The 18362-nt window shown below is 44.8% G+C and overlaps 2 protein-coding genes across 5 annotated transcripts in view; one reads left to right on the top strand and one right to left on the bottom strand.

Moving 5' to 3' along the window:
* The window catches only part of LOC116972469 (autophagy-related protein 9A-like), a 54946-nt gene extending 45907 nt beyond the window's left edge, over positions 1–9039 (bottom strand). For 3 of the 4 annotated variants that reach the window (XM_033020201.1, XM_033020204.1, XM_033020203.1), the window contains exon 1: positions 7243–8406. The gene's annotated coding sequence lies outside the window, so the exon portion shown is untranslated. Of the gene's footprint in view, positions 1–7242; positions 8407–8921 lie in introns of those variants that run through there. The other variant, XM_033020202.1, reaches the window with a different exon arrangement.
* abcb8 (ATP binding cassette subfamily B member 8) overlaps positions 8808–18362 on the top strand; it is a 68745-nt gene continuing 59190 nt past the window's right edge. The window contains exons 1-2 of the mRNA XM_033020205.1: positions 8808–9030; positions 14246–14588. Of these exons, the coding sequence (XP_032876096.1) occupies positions 8831–9030; positions 14246–14588 (543 nt within the window). The 5' untranslated portion in view covers positions 8808–8830. The remainder of the gene's footprint in view (positions 9031–14245; positions 14589–18362) is intronic.

Genomic DNA, 18362 nt, shown 5'->3' with positions numbered 1-18362 from the left:
CATAGCTTTGAAGGTCAGAGGAAGAAATTTTAAAGGAGATTTACAGGCAGGTTTTCTTTTTTTACACACTGAGTGGTGGGTGTCTGCAATGCGCTCCAGGGAAAATGGTCGAAGTAATAATAATATTTAAAAGGCATTTAGACAGCCCACGACCAGGAAGGGAATGGTGAGATATGGACTCTATGTAGGCAGCTGGAATTAGTTTACATTTGCACCATGATTAGTACAGGCACTGTGGGCTGAAGGGTCAGTTCCTATCTTGTACTACGTTCTATGTTCTATGTACCCAAACAAAATAGTTCATCCATTGCTAAAGAAATCCCTCCACATCATCTACTCAACTTGCTTACTAACACTTGTTGGTTTGCCTGCTATAGTGTAGAAGCAAGGAACTGCAGATGCTGGTTAATACACAAAAGGATACAAAGTGCTGGAGTAACTCAGCAGGTCAGACGGCATCTCTGGAGAACAGTCTGGCCTCGATCCGATATGCCACTTATCCATGTTCTTCAGAGATGCTGCCTGACCCGCTGAGTTACTCCAGCACTTTGTGTCCTTTTGCCTGCTCTACTTGTTGAATTCAATGTTAATTGTACCACCGGCATAAAGGATGTTGTGGGTGGCATACAGCATCTTGCCACGGCATAGAATATAAAATGACAAGACATTGGTTAGACTACATGAGGTGCATTGTGTGCAGTCCTGGTCACCACACTGCAGGATGTGGCAGCATCTGTGGTGCGAAGGGATAGGTGATATTTCGGGTCGAGACCCTGGTTCAGTCTGAGGAAGGGTCTCGACCCGAAACGTCGCCTATTACTTCGCTCCATAGATGCTGCCTCACCCGCTGAGTTTCTCCAGCTTTTTTGTCTACCTTCGATTTTTCCAGCATCTGCAGTTCTTTCTTAAACATTGTGCTGTTTAAGATGTGTTTTGAATAAGCACGTGGCTATGCAGGGAATGGAGGGATATGGATGAAGTGCAGGTAGAGGAGATTAATTTAACTTGGCATCATGTTTGGTGTGGAGATTGTGTGCCAATGGGCCTGTTACTGTGCTGGACTGTTCTATATTCTAAGGAAATGCAGATGCTGGAATCTTGATCAAAGTGCTGAAGAAACTCAGTGGATCAGGTATTATCTGTGGAGAGAATGGAGAGGTGATGTTTCAGGTCGGGACCTTCAACAGATGGTGGGATGGATATGAATATCGATAGAATACAAGAGTAAATAGAGTAATTGGAAACAAAAACAGGCCTAACTTGCCCTTGCTGACAATGATGCCCCATCTATGTTAGTCCCACCTGCCATCTAAAATGTTCCTATTCATGTATCTGCCCAAATGTATTTTAAATGTTGTTATACCAGCCTCAACTACCTTGTCTGGTCGCTTGTTCCATATACAAACCACCCTCTGTGTGACAAAGTTGCCATCCAGTATGTTTTTGTAATCTTTCCCCTCTCACCTTAAACCCATGTCCTCTGGGTTCTTGATTCCCCTACACCAGGTAAATGACGGTGCATTCACCCCCTCTAATCCCCTCATGATTTTATACACCTCGATAAGAACCCCTTGGAGGCCTCCTGTGCTCCAAGGAATGAAGTCCCAGCCTGCCCAACCTGTCCCTGTAGCTCAGACCCTCAAGTTCTGGCAACACGCTCAGAAATGTTTTTGTACTCTTTTCAGCTTAATGACGGAAATGTGAGATGATGCATCTTATTTTGAGAAATGCGATTCTTCACCAGATCCATAATATATCAAATGCTACAATTTAAATGGATCAGAGCATCCGGAAGAAAAAACAGAGGAATACCAGGATGATAGGGAGGGATAAAGGAAAGAGTGGCAACATCAAGGACAATCTATGTAAAACATCGGACAGTACACAGTTTTGGGCTCTGAATTATAGAAATAATGTTAAAGCAATAATTACGAGACAGTGCAGATTTATGGCGACACTGTCTGGGTTGGGAAAATACTTCTGTATTCTTAAGTACCTTAAAGACGGGATTATAATGGTAGAACAAAGATGATGGAATTATTTAATAAAATTGTTTCAAATTTTTGAGGGATAGGGCAGTGTAGATGCGAGAAAACAGTCCCCAAAGGAAGATGGATGGAATTTTTAAATGGTGGTAAAACTTGATCATATGGGGAGTTATAGAAGTCTGTAGCTGAAGGCAAGGAGATTTAAAGTATAATGAATTACGTGGGTCTGAACACAAAGAAACCCTCAACATAATCCAACAGAGGAGAAAGTTAAAGGAGAAAGTGAACAACAAGAACATGAGCTGAAAAGGTTTTAGCCCAAAAGTTGTACAACAGATGCCACAAAGAAGTGCGAACGAACATCAGGAGGGACAAGAGAACCCAGGTGGAAAGGCTAGCCAAAGAGGCAGAAATTGCCGCAACTCAAAAGGACATGAGGGAGTTATATACCATCACAAGGAAATTGTCCGGGACATATTAGCAAATTTGCAGATGACACAAAGCTGGGGGGCAGTGTGAACTGTGAGGAGGATGCTATGAGAATGCAGGGTGACTTGGACAGGTTGGGCGAGTGGGCAGATGCATGGCAGATGTAGTTTAATGTGGATAAATGTGAGGTTATCCACTTTGGTAACAAAACTAGGAAGGCAGATTACTATCTAAATGGTGTCAAGTTGGGAAAAGGGGAATTACAACGGGATCTGGGGGTCCTTGTTCATCAGTCAATGAAAGTAAGCATGCAGGTACAGCAGGCAGTGAAAAAAGTGAATGGCATGTTGGCCTTTATAACAAGAGGAGTTGAGTAAAGGAGCAAAGAGGCCCTGCTGCAGTTGTATAGGGCCCTAGTGAGACCATACCTGGAGTATTGTGTGTAGTTTTGGTCCTCTAATTTGAGGAAGGACATTTTTACTATTGAGGGAGTGCAGCGTAGGTTTACAAGGTTAATTGTAATGGCGGGACTGTCATATGCTGAGAGAATGGAGTGGCTGGGCTTGTATACTCTGGAGTTTAGAAGGATGAGAGGGTATCTTATTGAAACATATAAGATTATTAAGGGTTTGGACAAGATAGAGGCAGGAAACATGTTCCAGATGTTGGGGGAGTCCAGAACCAGGGGCCACAGTTTAAGAATAAGGGGTAAGCCATTTAGAACGGAGACGAGGAAACACTTTTCTCACAGAGAGTTGTGAGTCTGTGGAATTCTCTGCCTCAGAGGGCAGTGGAGGCCTGTTATCTGGGTACTTTCAAGAGAGAGCTAGATAGGGCTCTTAAAGATAGCGGAGTCAGGGGATATGGGGAGAAGGCAGGAACGGGGTACTGATTGTGGATGATCAGCCATGATCACATTGAATGACGGTGCTGGCTCGAAGGGCCGAATGGCCTACTCCTGCACCTATTGTCTATTGCGGACTTAACATCACGGAGCCCGTGGTCTCTGAGTTAGAGACCGACTTCGGGAACTTCAAGCCGTGGGAGTTTCGATCGTCCCGATGCGGGAGCTTCGATCGCCGAGGAAAAAAGAAAAGAGGTCGCCACAGGAACAGCTGGAGAAGAGGTGTCCAGACAGAAATGTCTGGGAGTGGGTTCAACTGGGGAGATCTCGAAAGAATTGCCAAAAACCAAGTGAGGTGGAGAACATTTGTCAATGGCCTCTGCTCCCGAGAGAAGCAAAGGGCTTAAGAAGAAGAAATACAAAGATGAATGGGTGGGAGTGAATGGCTGAGTCTGACATGCGATTCCCATGTAGTTCTGGAGAGGAGGGAGAGATGCCAGTTGTGTTATGTATTCAAATCAAGCTATCCAGGGAGAGAGCCATCTAATGGGGTATTGTAAACACCTACTGATGTGTGCATTGTCGAGATAAAGTGACCCAACCGCTAGAAAGCGTTATCTCCATAACACTGACTCAATCTGCTTGCTTTAAGGTGCCGTTTGTCTGTTGTAATCTCACTAATGCAAGTCCCTCTTCCTTAACAACATAAGCTGTCTCTCAGCAGTGCACCGTTGCCACTTTAAAGCTTCTGCATTCATTTCACAGCCCCATATATTAACACTGAACTATTATAAAGTCATACAGCATGGAAACCGACCATTCGGCCCTACTCATCCATGCCGGCCATGATGCCCCATTGCGCTAGCCAGTATTTGGCCCATATCCCTCTAAACATTTCCTATCCATGTGCCTATCCAAGTATCTTTAAATGCTGTTATAGGACTCCGTCTGAAAGCTCGTTCCAAATATTCACCATCCTCTGTGAAAACGTTGACCCTTAGGTTCCTATCAAATCTTCCCCCATCATCTTAAACCCCTGTCCACTGGTTCTCGATTTCTCTACTCTGACAAAAAAACTGGGTTCTCCCTATCTATTTCCACTCATGATATTATACATGTCTATAAAATCACCACCTCATCCTCCTGCACTCCAAGGAATAAAGTCCTAGCCTGTCCAACCTCTCCCAACAGCTCAGGCCCTCGATCCCTGGCAACATCCGCGTAAATCTCCTCTTCATTCTTTCCAGTATATACTTTTAAAACTGGTAACATCCCACAGTAGGAGATAGATTCCAATTTTACTTCTGACACCTTATACTTTGGAGGATAAAAGCTACACAGAATATGTTTTGAGCACACAGGCAACAGATCAGTTCACTGATGGAACGCAGGTAACAGTCTTATGCCTCGCCAACAGTCTGTCTGTCCTTTCCTTTGTGTTTTAATTGTATGTGTTAAATGTATGTTTTTAGTGTTCTTTAGCTTGTTTTATGTGGGGGGTGGAGGAGGGGGTTGGGGGAAACATTTACTAATCTCTTATCTCAACGGAGATGTGATTTTTTTTCCATATCTTATCTTCGTCCGCACTGCGGCCTAACATCGAGATGTTGGCGGCTTCTGCTGGAGACCAACTTTTGAGAACTCCACCACGGCCGCCTGCGGACTTACCATCGCCGAGCCCGCAATCCCTTCGCCGGGGGTCGACCTCGGAGCTCAAACCGTAGGTGCTTGCGGACAACATCATGGAGCCCGCGGTCTCTGGTCAGAGACCGACTTCGGGAACTCCAAACCGCGGGAGTTTCGACCGCCCCGACGCGGGAGTTTCGATCGCCCCGATGCGGGAGCTTCGATCGCCCCGATGCGGGAGCTTTGATCGCCACGACGGATGGTTCGACTGCCCTGACCGCGGAAGAATAAAGAGGAAGAAGATTGGACTTCTTTGCCTTCCATCACAGTGAGGAATGTGGGGAACCCACTGTGGTAGATGTTTATGTTAACTTTTATGTAGTTGTGTGCCTTGTTGCCTTTTTTTGTACGGATGTGTGGTAATTCGCATATCACTGTACCTTAATTGGTACATGTGACAATAAAAGACCTTTGAAACCTTTGACAGGTTCAGAGGGCGATGGACCAGTAACGGCTAAATGGGAGTAGCTTGGATTGAGCATCTTGGTCGGTATGGACAAGGTGGGCCAAAGGGCCTGTTTCTTTGCTGTATTACTTTCTGACTCAGTTGGGCCTGCGCCCCATCACTTGACAGGGACCTATGTTGTCCAAACAGCTGCCTGAGGGAATCTTGTCTTTTATATTTTGATGCTCATTTGAACATTAATCAATTGGGAATCTGAGTTGGAGACTTCAACCTCGACAGATTTAATGGACTGAAGAAGCGGCAAATGTTTGTCACAGATTCAATCCCTCGGTCACTTGTTTCCTTCTTGTTCTATCTTAAGGTGACACCAGACTCCTATCCAAATCGGGTGGTTTGAACAGCATAGGATTCACTCAGGATCCTTGCCACCCACCAACCATCATCTATCTTTCAAGGGTCTCGGACATAGAAGTAAGTACAGCACAGGAACAGGCCCTTCGGCCCACAAAGTCTGTGCTGAACATGATGCCAAGAGCAACTCTTATTGGCCTGCACATAATTCATATCCCTCCATTACCTGCATGTCCATTTGCCTATCCTAAAGTCTCTTAAATGCCACTGTCTCCACCATCACCCCCAGCAGCACGTTCCAGACAATTGCCTGGCACATCTCACCTATGCTATGCCCAACTTTGATATTTCCATCTTTTACAAAAAGGTTCTGACAGTCTAATCTATCTATGCCTCTCATCATTTTATATACTTCTATCGTCTCCCCTCAACCTCTGGTGTCCAAGGGAAAACAATCCAAATATGTCCAACCTCTCCCAGCCGCTAATACCCCCTAATCCCAGCAGCATTCTGGTAAACCTCCTCTACACCTTTTCCAAAGCCTCCACATCCTTCATATAATAAAATGCCCAGGACTGCATGCAATACTCCAAATGCAACCTGAAACATTTTGGTTCCCATGGCCTGCTGAGTGTTTCCAGCATTTTCTGCTTTTATTTCAGCTGTCCAGTATCCGTAGTGGATCTCCAATCCACCATGGACTGATGGATCAATTTACCAGGGCTGTTATCCCTCTTTGCCGAGGAAATGGCAATTAGGATGGAATCCATTCCCCCTCACCATATCTTCCGTTTACAAGAGACTGCTCAGTGGAAACAGACAGAGAAAATATCAAGAACAATTTCCACTCAGCTGACAAATAAATAAAATTCAGCAACTTTCTGCAACGCAAGGCCAGGATGTGAAAGTCTGGAGCAAAACAAAAAGTGCTGGAGGAACTCAGCAGTCAGGCAGCACATTTGGAGGGAACGCACAGATGATGTTTCAGGTTCCAACCCTTCTTCAGTCAATGAAACATCCGCTGTCCTTTCCACCGGAATAGTAACAAATGACTCGTTTCCATGACTCAACAGCAATCCGAATGACATCTCTCTCTCTCTCTCACACACACACACACACACACACACACACAAGCTCCTGCAAGCATCTTCCAGCGTAGTTCACCGGAATCTAACTAGGAGCAGGAACCGTGGGCGAGGGAGGGAGAGGGTCATTGAAACAAAAAGGACCAGCACCCAAGATAGGATCAGCTGGCAGAGTTGACTCCAGTTATGCCAACTCACTGTTCGGCAAACACATTCTGTTACCAACGAGGATATGATCTCCAGGCAGTCGCACACTAAAAAAAAGCCATCGCGAAAGGCACGTAAACAGGCTAAGATTGCTTATTTTGTTTTCCAAATGTCCTTGCAAAAATGTTGGATTGCATTACCACCCCGTGACACACTGCACCAGCTGGTTCAATCCACAGATAACACGCTTCTCTGTGTGTTCATCCACAAATCCACAACAAACACAAGACACACAAGCTTCCCTACCTGAAATCATTCCACAGAAAACGGAGTTTCTTGTCCCAACAATAGTCACAGTTCAGCCAGTCCACCCAGTAGCCCTCACTTTGTTAACCGGCCCGTGTGTGGAACCAACGGTCAGAGCTTGCTTCGATTTGTAAGTACGTTATCTCACTGCAGCATCTGTCATCCACGTCCAGCCAGCCGCACTCTGGCACGAGTCTAACGGCGAGCAGTGGGGATAATTTGCCTTCTTTCTTCTTGCTTTAGTCCCATACTAACAGGGAAGTTCGGCGCAGTGTGCTCACCGCGCTCTCTCTCGCCGGTTCCTGCCTTTGTTTTGTTCTCAATTTCCTCTTGGTGGAGAGCAAGTCGGTGTTCGCCTTTCTCCTTGTTGCTTTAACAGCAGCAGATGAACGTAGAGTAATTCTTGTTCTTGATGTTTGCAGCTCCTGGTGAGTCTCGCTGTGTCAGTGTACTTGTCGCTGTCTCTCTCACATGCGCACTTCTCTTCCAGTTTCTATGTTTTGTTGACTCCGTTTTTTGCGCTCTATTTATATTCCTCCTGCATGCTGTTTACATCTGCCAAGTGTTCAGCCTACACTTCGGCATTGCCCTCTCACCCCTGCACTCTCCCGTCTGTTTGTCCCGTGTAACCCTGATCTCCCTGCCCTCCTCTCCTGTCGCCTTTCCACTGTGCTGTCGACTGCTCCCCGAACTTGCCCTATGCTTCCACTGGGCTAGTTGTTTCTTAGCCACACTCTCTGCTCTGCTGGCTGGTCCTGTTTCTCCCTCTGCCCTCCTTGGATTGTTTCTCAGATACTTCCACTGTTGACTTTTCTGTCCGGTCCCCTCATTTGCTCTTCCCGCGATCACATTTCCTGCTGGGTTTTTTTCCCCCTTCTCTCCTCCACTGTTTTATCTCCGCTGCAACAATCTCACCCCCTGTCTCTTTTCTCTAACCTTTCCTCCGTAACCAATCTTTTAATTAAAAAAAATATATAGATTATAATTTCCCTAGTCGGTTTCTCTGCTTCTGATCCTGATTTAATCTTTCGAGGAATGTTTTTCTTTCCCAGTTTCCGCTCTGTGTCTCCCTGTGAGATCCTCCTCCGCTCTCTCTCTCTCTTCCTCTCTATTTACGACCCCCTGTGGAGATCTCTATCGCTCTCATTTCAACCTCTTTTTTTCTGCTCCCCTCCCCCTCTTTCTCTCTATTAAAACACCTCACCTCCTCCTCTCCATCGTTCCTTTCCTTTTGCAACCTTTATTCCTATACCTTTCCCTCCTCCTTCTTGAACACGGCTCCTTCTCCCTCTCTCCTTGTGATCTTGCCCCCCTTCTTTCCCTCCCTCTCCTCTCACCTTCCCTCTCTCCCCTTCCTTTCACAACACCCCAGACAAATGACAGCTCTCGCCAGTGACATCACACACATCGACCTCTGCCCTGATGGTGACCTCTTCACCCCCCCCACCCCCTCCAAATAAACCAAAACAAGCCACCCCGCCCGGTCTATTTCTCGTGTGCCCCACTTTGCGACAGAAAGGTAAACAATAAACAGGTCCTGCTGTAAACATATGACATAAAAACAACGAAAAATAAAAAGATTCACGCGATGAATTCTGGGTGTGATCAAAGATGGCGTCTCCCGTGTTGCTGGGGAAACGGTGCTGAGCGGAGGCACGGAGTCCATCGCCGTCCTTTACCTGCGATGTTTCACTTGAGTTGGAAGTGCGGCGCGAGGGCCCGCCGATTTCCATCCATCCGACCCGTGTGCATTTGGAGCCGAACCGGCGGGAGGATCACAGGCGGCAGGTAGGAGAAGGCGAAGGAGAAGTCGCTTTCCCGTAGCATGCTGGGATATGTAGTTCCATAGACACGCGAGGCGTTGAATCAAAGCGGATTCGCTGAGCGAGGGACTACAAATCCCAATGTGCCCCCATTGCTGCCAGTTCACGTCTGCCCTTTGCTCCAAGTCAAACAGGGCATCTGCTTTAGATTAACACGGAGCCAATAAAAAAACATCCTGAAACAGATCAAAATGGTGATGGCAGATTAGTATGCGACCACCTGACCGCAAATAGATTGACAGCATCGTAATCTAGGACAACCTATTCATAAATTCTAGGAGTCTAATTAGGACATTCGGCCCATCAAGTCTAACCATATAACAATTACAGCACGGAAACAGGCCATCTCGGCCCTACAAGTCCGTGCCGAACAATTATTTTCCCTTAGTCCCACCTGCCTGCACTCATACCATAACCCTCCATTCCCTTCTCATCCATATGCCTATCCAATTTATTTTTAAATGATACCAACGAACCTGCCTCCACCACTTTCACTGGAAGCTCATTCCACACCGCTACCACTCTCTGAGTAAAGAAGTTCCCCCTCATGTTACCCCTAAACTTCTGTCCCTTAATTCTCAAGTCATGTCCTCTTGTTTGAATCTTCCCTATTCTCAAAGGGAAAAGCTTGTCCACATCAACTCTGTCTATCCCTCTCATCATTTTAAAGACCTCTATCAAGTCCCCCCTTAACCTTCTGCGCTCCAGACAATAAAGACCTAACTTATTCAACCTTTCTCTGTAACTTAGTTGTTGAAACCCAGGCAACATTCTAGTAAATCTCCTCTGTACTCTCTCTATTTTGTTGACATCCTTCCTATAATTGGGCGACCAAAATTGTACACAATTCTACTCCGACTTTCAATCATGGCTGATCTATCTTTCCCTCTCAACACTATTCTCCTGCCTTCTCCCTATCGGGGGGTCGCACGGAAGGTCACGGGTTCATAGGGCTCGACGCACGGAGCCGCTAAATCCAACTGGAAGACATCCGTCACTTCCGGTACATGTTATTAATGCTAGAAACGCGTACTTTCCTACCTATTAAAAACCGCCAACATTTTGAATTTTTGCGCTGAAAAAAATTGTGGGAGTCGGGGTAAGTGTGACACACATGTACCCAACTTCAGAATTCCAAACGTGAAGCGAAATGAAGGTATAGAGAAGCGAGAACTGAAGGGACTACAGCAGCTAAAGTGCTTGGTAAACATTGAACATTTTGGAAATTATCGCGTTTGCTCACTGCATTTCATCAAGTAAGGCATTATTTGTGTTTTTTCTTGATTCCTTTGGTATCTAAAATTCTCAGAAGTGATAAATCTGGCTGTAAATTTTCCTTCAGATGCGTTTTCATTTTGTACTTAAAAACCCACGAGAACCATGGGCGATTTAAACAAATTACAGCCAGATTTATCACTTCTGAAACTTTTTAGATGCCAAAGGAATCAAGAAAAAACACAAATAATGCCTTACTTGATGAAATGCAGTGAGCAAACGGCCAATGTTCGCCAAGCACTCTGGCTGTTGTTGTCCCTTCAGCTCTTGTTTCTATCTACCGTCATTTCTCCTCACTTTTGGAATTCTGAAGTATGCTAAATGTCTCTCACGCTTATCCCGATTTCCATAATTATTTACAGCGCAAAAATTGACAATTTCAGCGGGTTTTAATGGGCCCGCTACGCTGGAATCAATGGTAAGTACCTACCTGTAGTACATCGCGTGTAATTCATTTGGAGTAGCGTAGCAACAGTACGGGTCGTGACCCGACTGCCGTGAAACCTCCCTATAACCCCTGACACACTCTCTAATCAAGAGTCTGTCAATCTCTGCTTTAAAAATATCCATTCACTTGGCCTCCACAGCTGTCTGGCAATGAATTCCACAGATTCACCACTCTGACTGAAGAAATTCTTCCTCAACTTTCTAAAGGTAAATGATTTTATTCTGAGGCTATGGCCTCTGGTCCTAGACTAGTGGAAACATCCTCTCCACATCGCCTCTATCTAGGCTTTTCACTATTTGGTAAGTTTCAATGAGGACCCTCCTCATCCTTCTATATTCCAGTGAGTATAGGCCCAGTGTCCACAAATGCTCATCATATGTTAATCAAATCATTCCTGGGATTATTCTCCCAAACCTCTGGATCCTCACCAATGCAGCACATCCTTCCTCAGATATGGGGCCCAAATCTGCTCATTATACTCCAAAATTGGTCTTATAAAGTTTCAGCTTGCATCCCTCCAAAACTAATAAACCGGATGGACCGAACACCATCTTGGAGGACGCCGAGGTAAAGAGTGATGCTTGCTGGCTCTTTATCTCTTGCACTTCTTCCTCCACGTCTACTGGTGTCAACTCATGCAGAAGCAGATTCTGCATGCTTTTCGAGAGTTTATGCAATTCCCTCTTACCATCTTGCTCAATGAACTCTTTGGGGATATTGGACATTTTGATATTCTCCTTGAATGCTTCCTACCAGTGCATGGAGGAGTCCATAAGACATAGGAGCATTATTAAGCCATTCGGCCTATCAAATATGCTCCACCTTTCGATCATGGTTGATCTATTTTTCCCTCTCAACCCCATTCTCCTACTTTCTCCCCATAACCTCCAATGCCTTTACTAACTAAGAATGTCAAAGAGGCGTTACACAGGCCTCAAATCTTTGTAATACCTCTTTAGTTCTTCAGTGTTTTCTGTGGTCAGCAGTTTGATGCTCAACATCTATGTTCTTATGCTTAGTCAATCAGGTTTTCCTGTTGTTTATAGTCAGCCGGGAGTGGTTATGGAGTCATATAGCATAGAAACAAGCCCTTCAGCTCAACTTGTCCAAGCCGACTTACATGTTGCATCCAAGCTAGTACCATTTGCCTATATTTGGCCCATATCTTTCCTATCCATGTACCTATTCAAATGTATTTTAAATATTGTTATAGTATCTGCCTCAACTACCTCCTCTGGCAGCTGGATCCATATATCCACCATCCTCTGAGTGAAAAAGTTTTTCCTCGGGTTCCTATTAAATCTTGCCCTTCATACCTTAAACCTAGGCCCACCCATTCTTGATCCCCCCCACCCCCACTATAGTGGCAGATTATTATATCGTTCAAGAGATCGCTCCCTCCAGCCACTTAGGGGAAAACATCGGGTTAGCGTAGCTGCCAAGTAGTACGGATTTTCCGTATTTCGTACGGAAATGCGATACGAAAACGGAAATACGAATTCACGTTGTTAAATATGGATTTTTAAAAGAAACGACTATGGAAAATTGTGCAAGTCACCGCTGCACCGGCCATGAGATGAAAACGATTTGTTAACTACCACTGTTATCACTTGTTAACAGCCAGTAGTTAACACGTAGTTATACAATGTGTCACCAATACATCTACATTCCTCAGTAAATGTATTTGTGTTTTGACCAAGTATTAATGACGGCGCGTCCCTTTGAATAAAATTCACGGGAGAATTTCTTAAAACTCACTGTCCTTAAGGGCTCCGGACCAAGAGCACAGGCTTCTTCCTGGTGTGCAGGTACATTCATTCACCCACGTTATTTTTAAGAAGGAACTGCAGATGCTGGAACAATTGAAGGTAGACAAAATGCTGGAGAAACTCAGCGGGTGAGGCAGCATCGACATAAATGCTGGAGAAACTCAGCGGGTGAGGCAAAAATGCTGGAGAAACTCAGCGGGTGAGGCAAAAATGCTGGAGATACTCACCCACTGAGTTTCTCCAGCATTTTTGTCTCACCCGCTGAGTTTCTCCAGCATTTTTGTCTCCAGCATTTATTTAGTGTTATTTATCACGTTGTAGTTGTAGCTTTTGAACGATTTAAACGTATCGGATTTTAAAAATTCATATAAGTTCATAGCGTCGCCCGGCTATCTTTCACTACTTGACTCGTGCTCATGAGATATGATTTCAGGATGCTCAGATGATCTTCTAAGGCGGTAATTGTACCGAGCGCTAAATCCCTTCAGCTATACCTGCAACTAAATTCAAATTTCCGATTTTTTTTGTTTTCCTGTTTGTCAACTTTTGCCCGATTATTTGGTGGCCAATCAACTGCTGTCTCTAAGGGGGTTGCGTCCAATCACTGACCAGCCTCCCTTAAAATTCCCGTCCAATCAACAAATCCGTCTCCTTCCGTCCAATCAGCCGCTGCCTCCAAGGGCACTGTGTCCAATCACATAATGCGCTGGTCACTCGGCGGCCAATCAGACGCAGTCTCCGAGTGGCGTTGGGACCAATCACCGACCAGCTTCCCTTATGAAGCAGACGATGGCTGCAGCCAACACAGAGAGAGAGAGAGAGTGAAAGAGAGAGAGAGATGCAAGAAAGCAGCTATGACATATAATACACAATAAACTGTATTACAAATATACAATAAACAAGTTATGCATTCTTGTACTCTTACATAGGTATGTCCGCACATTAAAAAAAAAAATTTCAGCCAAATGGCACTGCGTAAAAATACTGATTTCCTCAGCAAAATACTGATTTTTAGGTACGAATACTGAAATGCTGGGACAAAACCTGGCAGCTCTGGGTTAGGAGAATGTCGTTTTACACATGTGAGCTCGCCACGAGACTTTCAAAGCTACTCGAAAGATACTTCATAACACAGTCTTTTGATTAATAGTTTCTTTATTGTTGAAAAAAAAGTAAGATAGTTATCCAACCTTCTTCTTTGACTCATACACTTTAATCTTCGTCAAACTCCAGCATATCGCTTTTAAACTAGAAAACTCCTCATGTTGGAAAGCTCTGACCCATGGTCGAAAGATATTCCTTCTCACCATGGTCCTCCGAACTAAACTAAAAAGAACTAACGTTTCTGCGCAAGAATTCCAGCAGCAAACACGCTTCCGACCACGTAATAAATCCCACCCACATAATTACAGGCAGACAAAATTTAAAAGCAAATGCCAAATGGCCCCAACACCCACTCTGGGTCAAAGACTGTGCAATCACCGTATCTTTTTGCTGTATAATTTAATACACCTCTATAAGATCACCCCTAGCCTCCTGTACTCCAAGGAATAAAGTGCCCTCCTGCCCAACCTCTCCCTATAGCTCAGGCGTTCGAGTCCTGAAAACTCTTAATTTACTAAAACTATGTTGTTTTGCTTTAAATGAGATTTTGTGATGATTCACCTGTGATTTTAATCTTCCTGCAGGTTTTCCCTGAGCAGAAGTCAGCAATGTTGGAAATATCCTCCGAGTGGGAAGAGCTCCGAGTGCAGTTTATTTCGTCGGGTATTGAACCTTCTCCAGTATGGCGTCAGGCAGCGTGCGGGAGGCTGCCGGTGGGGCCCGCTGAGGATTCAGAGTGCCTTCCTGCTGCTGGGGACACCTGGGCTGGTAACGCTTGGACTGAGACTCAATGGCACCGTAGCTCACTGTGAGGAAGATAATGGCTACGTTGTTAAAGACACTGTTCCGCAGGCTTCTGAGTTCAATTGGAAAGAATTTTGGAGGTTCCTTCGCCCAGAACTGTTTTCTCTGATTTGGGCCATTATTGTAAGTATTCTACAATCTGCTGTTTAAATGTGACCTGAAGTTTTTCTAGCTTAAGTTCTCTCTGCACCCATTTAAATGCATGGCTTTTAAATCTTTGTTTTTGAGGCCAGGATGGTTCGACACATTCCGCGCTGACCACAGATCACCCGTTCACACTTGTTCTATGTTATCCTACTTTCCTATCCACTCCCTACACACTCGGGGCAATTTACAAGGGGACAATTAACTTACGTGGGGACAATTAATCTACAAATCTGCACGTCTTTGTGATATGAGAGGAAACCGGAACACCTAGAGAAAACCCATATGGTCGCAGGGAAAACATGCAAACTCCACACAGATAGCACCCGATGTGAGGATCGAGCCAGGAGTCTGGCGCTATGAGACAACATAAAATGCCCAGGCTTTGCTTTTGAATTTTATTTTTCATGCAAGCATCACTAGGAAGCTAACATATCTTGTTCATCTTTAATTGATGAGTAGCCTCCTTCAACAGCTGCAATCTGTGTGGTGAAGCATCTTTGGATAGGCATTAGATCCAGTGAAGATGAAGCAATGTATCTCGAAATTCAGATGTTGAGTGACCAGGAAGGAATCCTGCTGGTGATGTGCCTGTTGCCACTGTTCTTATAAGTAGTGGTTGCAGAATTGGAATTGCAAGAGTCAGAGTCATACAACTCTATGACTCCTTTGGCCCAATTCGCCCATGCCAACCAAGATGCCCCATCTAAGCTAGTCCCATTTGCCCGCGTTAAGCCATGTACCTGTCCAAATGCATTTTAAACGCTCCTCAACTACCTCTTTTGATAATTCGTTTCATACATTCACCACCCTCTGAGTGTCAAAGTTGCACCCAGGTTCATATTAAATCTTTCCCCTCTCCACTTCTTAAACCTATGTTCCCCGGTTCTTGATTCTCTCCACCCTGGGAAAAAGATTGTACATTCTATTTATTCCCCTAGTGATTTTCTACATCTCCATAAAATCACCTCTCAGCCTCTTGGGCTCCAAGGAATAAAATCCTTGTGTGCCCAACCTCTCCTTATAGCTCAGGCCCTCGGGTCCTGAGCTATATATATATATATCCTCATAAATCTAGAACTGGGAGTCACTGTTTAAGAAGAAGGGGCCCTTATATTAGATGAGGCAAAATTGAGGCAATATTTCTCTAATGAAGGGTTGGGAGGTTTTGGAATATTCTTCCTCAAAAGTGTAATGGAAACAGCTTTCGTGTGTTTTGGGGGTAGATAGGTACTTGGGAAGCAAGAGGATGAAAGGTTACAGGTAATAAATAGATCAATCGTGGAATGAATTGGCAGTGTAAATTTGCGGATGTGAGTGGCCTATTCCTGCTTCAACCGGTTTAGTTTATTGTCAGGTGTACTGAGGTACAGTGAAAAGCTTTTGTTGCATGCTAACCAGTCAGCGGAGAGACGAAACATGATTACAATCGAGTCATTTACAGTGTATAGATACATGATAAGGGAACAATGTTTAGTGCGAGGTAAAGCCTGATCAAGGATAGTCCGAGGGTCACCAATGTGGTAGATAGTAGTTCAGCACTGCTCGCTGGTTGTGGTAGGATGATTCAGTTGCCTGATAACAGCTGGGAAGAAACTGTCCCTGAACCTGGAGGTGTGCTTTTTCACACTTCGATATCTTTTCCTCATGGGAGAGGGGAGAAGAGTGAGTGGCCAGGGTAAAACTCGTCCTTGATTATTCTGCTGGCCTCGCCGAGGCTGTGTGAGGTATAAATGGAGTAAATGGAAAGGAAGTTGGTTTGTGTGGCGGTCTGGGCTGCGTCCACAATTCGCTGCAATTTCTTGCAGTCTTGGATGGAGCTGTTCCCAAGCCAAGCTGTGATGCATCCTGATAAAATGCTTCATTGGTTCGTAAATTTAGAATCTTCCTCTTCCTTGTTCTATATTATTAATATTCAATAATTCTTCCTGATCAAGGGGGTGGTAGATTAAATTGATGTTAAAGACTTGGACTTGACAAGGTGTAATTTCAAATTCTAGAGGTGAGAGACCTTGGGAGGCATTGAGCATGGAAACGGGCCCTTCAGCCCAACTCATCCCCGCCAACCAAGCTGCTCCATTCAATCGCAAACCCCATTTGCAAAAATAGACTTCAAAAGGACCGAGACAGTCTGTTGAAGCGAAAAGATATGGCAGATGAATTTTAAAAATGGAAATATGTGAAGAGATGTGAATGATGAAAAAAACCCAATAAGCCATTAAAGAACACATTAAAGGTGGCAGGACAACTGAGAAGGTTGTTGATAAAATCATACTGGAACTGTGGTTTTATAGAAAAGGCATAAAATATTTAAAATTATAATCAATTGTCTTAATAAATGACAGGGAGGACACAGCTCTTAGTCATCGTGATACGGTGTGGGACAGGCCTTTCGGCCCAACTTGCTCACACCGGCCAACAATGTCCCAGCTACACTTGCCTGCACTTGGTCCATATCCCTCCAAACCTGTCCTATCCATGTATCCATGGCCTTGCTCCTCGCCTGTGGCGTCCATCATCCTCCTGATCTCTGGCCTTCGGAAGATGAGCAGGGGCCGGCTCCGCAGCTTTCCCCTGCATGCAGCGGTCCACCAGGTCTCCCTGGAGCGAGGAAGGCTGTGGGCTGACCTGATATAGAAGTACAGCAGATATCAGAGATGGTGCAGATAGTCACATTCATTTTCCCCTTATGCTGGTATAAAAAGCAAGAGGACACAGGTTAAAGTAAGAGAAAGGTTTAACGGGAGTCTGAGGGGGTAATTTGTTTACACAGTGAGTGGTTGATATCAACAACCTGACAGAGGAGGTGGTGAAATCACTATGTTTTAAGAAGCATTGGACAGACACTAAAATAACCAAGGCACAGAAGGATGTGGTTCGGTTGCAAACAAATAGGATTTGTATAGTTGGGCAAAATGATCAACGCGAACTTAATGGGCTGAAGGGCCTGTTGCTGTGCTGTACTTCTGCATTTGTTCACAATGTTTCAATTTACAAATCCAGAGTTACTCACATTTCACCACTCTATGTCCCTAAGTGCAAATTTTAATAATGTTCCCGCAGCATATGTGTTGCGTAACTGGTCTATCGTTGCCCAGTGCATCAGGCACATAAGATTAGCTGGAGCCCTATCTCTGCCTGCACCTTCTCGGTATCCATGAAACAGTGGTTAAGATTTGGCTGATTTCACCCAGTGTCAATGTAAAATCTCTGAGCATTCCCACATTTTCTTCTGTTTGTCTCCCTCTCCCATTCCTTTCTCTGCTCCTTTCCCTCTTTTTCTGTCTCTCCATCCTGAATATCTCTCTCTCTCATTGATGCGGTTTTACTCTTTTTCTGTGTGTGTATGCGTGTGTGCATGCGCGCCGCCAGATCTGGAACCTGTGTCTTTATTATTTGCATAAATCAAAAACTGGAAATCTGAGAAATATTACTCAAAATGCTGGCAACACTCAGCAGGTCAGGCAGCATCTGAAAAGAGAAAGAGTTAATGTTTCAGGGCGAAGACCCTTCTTCAATACTGAGAAACAGAAACAAGTTAGCGCTTGGTTGCAGAGAAGATGGGGAAATCTCTGAGAGTACAACAGCACAGGAACAAGCCCTTTGGCCCACAATGTCTGTGCCCAACATAATGCCAAGACCAACTCTTATGTGACTGCACTGACCCATATTCTTCCATTCTCTGCATATCTATGTGCCTATCCAAAAGTCTCTTAAATGCCACGATCGCATCTGCCACCACCATCCCTGGCA

The sequence above is a fragment of the Amblyraja radiata genome, chromosome 4, assembly GCF_010909765.2.
Source record: "Amblyraja radiata isolate CabotCenter1 chromosome 4, sAmbRad1.1.pri, whole genome shotgun sequence".
Classification (NCBI taxonomy): domain Eukaryota; kingdom Metazoa; phylum Chordata; class Chondrichthyes; order Rajiformes; family Rajidae; genus Amblyraja; species Amblyraja radiata.
Note: the sequence above shows the minus strand (reverse complement) of the source record. Positions and strands in the feature narration are given on the sequence as shown.